The 7193-nt window shown below is 40.5% G+C and overlaps 1 protein-coding gene across 2 annotated transcripts; it reads right to left on the bottom strand.

The window, feature by feature from the left end:
* Window positions 1–197: 197 nt before the first annotated feature.
* Window positions 198–6990, bottom strand: LOC118431920 (hydroxymethylglutaryl-CoA synthase, cytoplasmic-like). 2 transcript variants are annotated; one of them, XM_035843358.1, is made up of 7 exons: window positions 6805–6990; window positions 5243–5402; window positions 4381–4551; window positions 3689–3839; window positions 3322–3403; window positions 2290–2456; window positions 198–1423 (listed from the first exon to the last, which is right to left on the bottom strand). In XM_035843358.1, exons 1-7 carry the CDS (start codon window positions 6944–6946, stop codon window positions 1340–1342), a joined length of 957 nt encoding a protein of 318 aa, XP_035699251.1. In that variant the 5' UTR covers window positions 6947–6990; the 3' UTR covers window positions 198–1339. The 2 variants fall into 2 exon arrangements, with proteins under 2 accessions (XP_035699251.1, XP_035699252.1); XM_035843359.1 differs by lacking the exons at window positions 198–1423; window positions 2290–2456 and adding an exon at window positions 2474–2579.
* Between the last annotated feature and the right edge of the window lie 203 nt (window positions 6991–7193).

Raw genomic sequence — 7193 nt, 5'->3', positions numbered from 1 at the left:
CTGTATATGTTTATTTATTTTTTGCATTAGACAAAATTTGGTTTTATTCTCTCCTCTTTGCACCTGTAATGTTTGCAATGTGAATAATTTCATTTATTCCTATTCGATCATAGCTGCATCTCACACTGTGTCACATTTCCCTATTTTGCCACACATGTATCCAAAGGTACATGAAACATTTTTACACTTCAGATCAGTACATTTTTGTACAGTTTGACTTGCTGTACAACTTGCTATCTTTTATTCAATTGTAAGAGCTCCAATTAAAATGCTTGATTAGTTATTTCTTTGGGAATGAAATTTAAGTTTTTAAGTAAAACATATGAGAAGCCAATGAAATGCAACATTGAGCTTACCACAAAAGAAACACCATTTTAAAACACACACCAAAGAAGTGTCACTTCAGAACTTTCATTGTCAAGCAAAATAAGTTTCATACGGTTCAAGGAGTCCTGAGGATATTATCCAATGGAATATAAACCAATTTTCTTTAGTCCTTGAATAATACTGCACCAGTGTCCTGTTCTAGTTACAGTATATAATAACTGTAGTCGGTGGGATTGATTTTATAAATCATGGATCATTCACAAACAATTCATAATCTACTTCAAGTTTAATTTTGCACCAGCCTTACTGATATTATGTTGCTTTCCTTCACAATCTGATTCCTACATGATAATTCTTTAACCCTCTTTGTGCTGCCTTAATTCCTGATCAACACAAATCCGGTGCCGAATGGTTACCCTAGCAGGCTGAAGGGTACTTAATGGCTCTCCATTGACTTGCTTCTATGGCTGTTGCTGAAGTCCTGACAGTTTTTAGAGAATCTGTGCGCATATCTATAAGTATTAATATTAGGCCATGTTGATTTGATTATATGGATGACTTTCCCTAGGAACCCCCCTTCTAAAGTTGTCTTTTTAAAAAAATTATGAAATCTTTAGTGGTCAAGATAATTACATTGAAAATGCCATTCTTTCACATTTATTTCTTTAATTCACATTAATTTTACATGTATTTCTTTCAAATTCATTTCTTTCACATTTAGAACTGACTCTGGTATTCTACTATTAGTATATAATCCATTTTTACATATATCTGTCCATTTTCCCACATGCTTTGCATGATTTACAGTATGGCCGATAAACTTTTTTCTGGGAAATGTCCAAAATTGGTGTGCTTCTTGATGTCATCAACATGTTATCAATTCAACATGGCCTTCCATACAACAGCTTCATTACATTTTCTAAACCTATAAAAACTTTTCCCAAATGTAACAAAACTTTGACAGAGTAATCAAGAACAATTATCTAAGACGTCTACACGTCTCTGCGTGCCCTCAAACCTCCCCGTCGAAGGATGAAGATGTGCTGGGTGTGGGGTCTGACGAGGCCTGGGATTTCTTCTGAGGTAGGGAGGAACCCTGTGAAGAGAGGATTCAGATTTCAGATTTTCATTTGCAAAAACAAAGACATAGCAGGTACAAGGGATAAACTTGTTGTACCTGAAATGCATCAATAATCGCATATTATCTGACAATAACAAAATTCAAGAATTTATATTATTGTTCTAGACGTTGTCAGATTAACACATAAAAACCACCTCTAACTATAAAAAAAACATGGGAAGTGAATGAAGAAGTGTGTCACAATCTTGTTGAGGGCCAATTACAAAATAAGGCAAGGTTTTCACAAAAACCATATAATGCTAACAAGTGAAGGGTTTTCAGATGTTTTACAGTGAGGAACTGTGAAGTGATTGATGTTCTGTATGAATAGATTCTGCATTTCTGAATCAATTATAAAAAAACAAGTTTAGCAAACAAGCAAACTTAAATAATTGGTAAAAAAGGAAAGTGATCTTGATCCAGTTTTAGCTCACTGAAGCTGAAGAGCTAGTCTTCCAATGGTCGCGACAGAGAGGCCAAATGATATTTACAGGACTGGTTCATTTAACAGGGAAAATTCGCTCAGTTCTCTTCGACACCACTGGACTAGGCTACTACTGCTTAATGTCCATTGTCTCATGGTGTTGCCAGTTCTATACTTGGATAATACATTTTTTTTTGTTCAGAATCAAGAGTTAATTAGTACATTAGGCCAAAGTTACAGTGACTGTATGTCACCTTACTCAGGCAAATACTACTGCTAGGTGTTCCTGCTGCAGTACTTCAAACTGCAGCAAGATGTCTCTTCTGCATAATCTTTGACAGTCTGCTACCAGGAGTAGCATTGCCTTGCCACTCTTTAAGAGGCAAGCCAATGCTAGATTTATCTGCCAAAGTCTCACCTCTATATGTGGTGTTTCGGAGGCGGGTGTGTCTACGCTGTCCCGGACACCTGCGCGGAGTGCCACAGGTGTGCGGCTGTACTGTCTGCGATGCATCTCATCCACGTGTGTCAGGTACCAGGTACCTGGGAACAGGTCCTGTACAGGCCCTACAGGTGTGTATCTCGCTGTGAACAGAGATATAACAACATTTTAGAGAGATGGAGAGGACAGGTGTGTCTCATCCACGTGTGTCAGGTACCAGGTACCTGGGAACAGGTCCTGTACAGGTCCTACAGGTGTGTATCTCGCTGTGAACAGAGATATAACAACATTTTAGAGAGATGGAGAAGACAGGTGTGTCTCATCCACGTGTGTCAGGTACAAGGGAACAGGTCCTGTACAGGTCCTACAGGTGTGTATCTCGCTGTGAACAGAGATATAACAACATCTCATTTAAAGAGATGGAGAGGACAGGTGTGCATCTCATCCACATGTGTCAGGTACCAGGTACCTGGGAACAGGTCCTACAGGTGTGTATCTCGCTGTAAACAGAGATATAACAACATTTTAGAGAGATGGAGAAGACAGGTGTGTCTCATCCACGTGTGTCAGGTACCAGGTACCGGGGAACAGGTCCTGTACAGGCCCTATAGGAGTGTATTTCACTGTGAACAGAGATGTAACAACATTTGATGATGTTTAATAGAGACATAGAGAGGACAGGTGTGTCTCATCCACATGTGTCAGGTACCAGGGAACAGGTGTGTATCTCACTGTGTTTAGAGAAAAAGAAGGCATTTAGAGTGTCTAATGAAACTTAGTTGCAGGATCTTGGCATTCAATGACTGGGTAGCCAAAGATTGTACTTTGTAACATAAGCTTGATGTGTTTTTTGCGGAAACCTTTCCATTGGCAACTTAAAGCCACCACAAACATTTTTATCTTATCTTCTACCCGCCTACCCCCTTCTTTCAGATGGTACCTTAAGTCCAATGCCAACACTCCATTTTCACTCTACCACAAAATCAAATTTTTCAATAAAGTACTTACCTAGATGATGGGTGTCTTCCCTGAGTTTCATCATGTCAGCAAACTCTGCAGGTGAGAAACACTTCCTCGAGTCTATTCTGGCCTGTAGAATGGACAAGCAAAATGTTTATTGTACTCCATTTCGTTCTACACAAACACACACTACTTTCAACGCATATCGTTGTATAATATATTTTTTTGTGACTTCTTATGGTCAAGACTATGTTTGTTAAATTTCATAAATAGATGAAGTTATAATTATAATTATTGATTTTACAACATCAGTTAGACATGAAAGTCAACTCTTTTAGATTACCAGTCTGTTATGCAATGTTCAGAAATAAATGTTGATTGATTGATCAATTGGTTGATTGATTTTTGTTTTCACCTGGAGGTCGGAGAAGCTCCCGACGATCCTCTCGAGCTGCGAGCCTGGCGCGGCATCCTGGGATACTCGGACGGAGAACATGGCGGACGCCAGGCCGGAGCCGTAGGAGAAGAACACGACCCTCCTACCAGCAAGGTCAGCAGCGGATTTGCTGCAGGAGGAGTTCAAGAAAAATTATTACTCAAGATGCGCTGAACATCTAAGTGTCTTAGGAAGAAGTGGGTAAGGAACAGGAGAAGAACACGACCCTCCGACCCGCAAGGTCGGCCGCAGATTTGCTGCAGGAGGAGTTCAAGGAAAATGTATACTTGAAAAATGTGCTGAACATTTGTATACAGTATAGAGACGCCAAGCCTGAGTACAGGTAGGGAGTGAACAGTGATAACACTACTAACTAGTCCCACTTTTATTGAACAAGTCTTTACCAGTCTGAGGATACATGTAGATCACTCACTCACTATCCATGGTTTGATTATACTGCTGCTGGAGTCCCTGACGCAGGGGTACATTAAACTCACCTATACAGTAGAGAAGCCAGCCCAGAGTACAGGGACGGAGTGTACATGTTCCTAACTAGTAACTAGTGCCACTTGTATGATACTCACCTATACAGTAGAGAAGCCAGTCCAGAGTACAGGGATGGTGTGTACATGTTCCTAACTAGTAACTAGTACCACTTGTATGATACTCACCTATACAGTAGAGAAGCCAGCCCAGAGTACAGGGATGGTGTGTACATGTTTCCCACTTGTGTTGCTAACAACAGGGCCAGTTTGGTTTTACTGTTGAACAACTCCTTACTGGCATTCACAAAGGCTTTCTCAAGATCCTTGTTGAAGAATGTGTCCTCCAACTTCAAGTCCCTGGAAAATGAATGTGGTAAATTGAGTGAGAGTTGTGGTCAAAATCTGAAGAAGTCATTTAGTAACCTGAATAACTTGACCGAAAAAAAAAAATTCTATTGGCCACCTTTACATGTACATCAAAACACAAAAAATCCTAGAAAATGCAATTTTTCCTTACAATGGCATTCATACGAACTATACTACAATGTACTACTGATCTAGGAATGAGAGCTAAGTCCTGGGGTGGAGAATGATTTTAAGTTGATGAATGAATGAATGAGTGAACAAATGAAAGAATGAATGAATGAATGAATGAATGAATGAATGAATGAATGAATGAATGAACAAAATTAATGAATGATGAAAATATTTAACTTTATTCAGTTGTCCTACACTTACAATTCGTAAGTCTTATAAAACAAGTTCTAAGTTTTCTTAAGATGTTAATGTTAATGTCTTGAGTGACAGTTACCTGAAGGCCTCCAGGCCTGGGTACACTGTACAGTGTATTTTAATAGTGTGAATGAATGAATAAATGAATGGATGGATGGAGCAGTGAACAAATCAATGAATATGAAGAATTTATGACTGAATGAAGGAATAAATGAATGAATGATAAATCAATGAAGGTTTGGCTAGATGTCTTGCACTATGCTAAAGTTTTGTAAGGCACGTCTTAAAAAGTTTTAATGTCTTGTAAGACAGTTACCTGAAGGCCTCCAGGCCCGTGTACTTGGGGTCGTCCTTGGCAGCGTCTAAGAAGTCGTTGAAGTAGAGCCTTGCAAATGACTTCTGCACCAGCTTGCAGTAAGGAGTGTGGAACAGGCAGTAGTCAATGTCTTCAAGGGTCAGGGGGGACGTGCGACCTTCTGTCAAGGGCAAGGAAGAAGTTGAGACGTTAGAACTGTAGAGAGCAAGGCCAAGGTTTCAATTGGGCTGATATGAAAAAAAGGAAGCCAAGATTTGTAATATTTGTACAAAGTTGAGAAAATGAACTTAGAAAAAAATAACATGATTACAATCATACATAGCTATAGCAGTTGTGCACAAACATACAAACAGACACACATACTGATTAGAAATGAACAGTCAAAACCAGCAAATGAATGCCACACACATGCAAACACACATAGAGACACACAAACATGTATACACAAACACACACATACATAGTAACACACACTCACACAAACATACAGAAACACATACAGACACACAAACACACACCTGTACAAGATGTACCATGTCTGCACCTTGTGCTTGTAGACTAAGAGTAACACCTGTCCAGTGCACCCAGGTAACAGTGGATGGATACACACCTGTACACACACACACACCTGTACACACAAAAACACACACCTGTACAACACTCATGCACACACCTGTACAACACTCATGCACACACGTGTACAGACACACACACACCTGTACAACACCCAGGTACGTACCTTCCAGAGTCTGCACCTTGTGCTTGTAGAGTCTATAACACCTGTCTACGCGCCCAGGTAACATTGGATGGACACATACCTGTACAACACACACACATATGTACAACACTACCACACACCTGTACAATACTCACACACACCTGTATAACACTCATGCACACACCTGTACAACACCCACACACACACACCTGTACAACACTCACACACCTGTACAACACACACACACCTGTACAACACTCACACATACCTGTATAACACTCACACCTGTACAACACTCACACCTGTACAACACTCACATACTTGTACAACACTCTCACACACCTGTACAACACTCTCACACACCTGTACAACACTCTCACACACCTGTACAACACTCTCACACACCTGTAAAACACTCTCACACACCTGTACAACACTCTCACACACCCGTACAACACTCTCACTCACCTGCACAACACTCTCACACACCTGTGCAACACTTTCACACACACACATACACACACACACACCTGTACAACACTCACACACACCTGTACAACACACACACACCTGTATAACACTCACACCTGTACAACACTCACACCTGTACAACACTATCACACCTGTACAACACTATCACACCTGTACAACACTCACACACACTGTACAACACTCACACACACACATGTACAAGACGTACCTTCCAGAGTCTGCACCTTGTGCTTGTAGAGTCTGTAACGCCTGTCCAGTGCTCCCAGGTAACACTCGATGGACACACACCTGTACAACACTCATGCACACACCTGTACAGACACACACACCTGTATAACACCCAGGTACGTACCTTCCAGAGTCTGCACCTTGTGCTTGTAGAGTCTGTAACACCTGTCCAGCGCTCCCAGGTAACACTGGATGGAGAGTTTGCCGTCCACCACCGGGTACTCTGACACCATGTCAGGTTTGTAGAAGTCGTAGGCATGCTGCATGTGCGACGCACGAAGACCTGTATAAAAACAATGACAGAAGGTCTTTTATCATCATACACCAAAACTAGTTGTAAAAGCACAGTCAGACTTTTAGAAGCCATAGGCATACTGTAATTTTTCATGTATGGAAAGCAAGCCAAGAAAAGCTATAGTTTAAGTACAATACATCCAAATAGTGGACGACTGAAGTCACTGGATATGATTTTGGAATATCATATGCAGTTGAGAAACTGCTATTATTACCTGG

Source organism: Branchiostoma floridae, chromosome 15 (assembly GCF_000003815.2).
Source record: "Branchiostoma floridae strain S238N-H82 chromosome 15, Bfl_VNyyK, whole genome shotgun sequence".
Taxonomy (NCBI): Eukaryota; Metazoa; Chordata; class Leptocardii; order Amphioxiformes; family Branchiostomatidae; genus Branchiostoma; species Branchiostoma floridae.
Note: the sequence above shows the minus strand (reverse complement) of the source record. Positions and strands in the feature narration are given on the sequence as shown.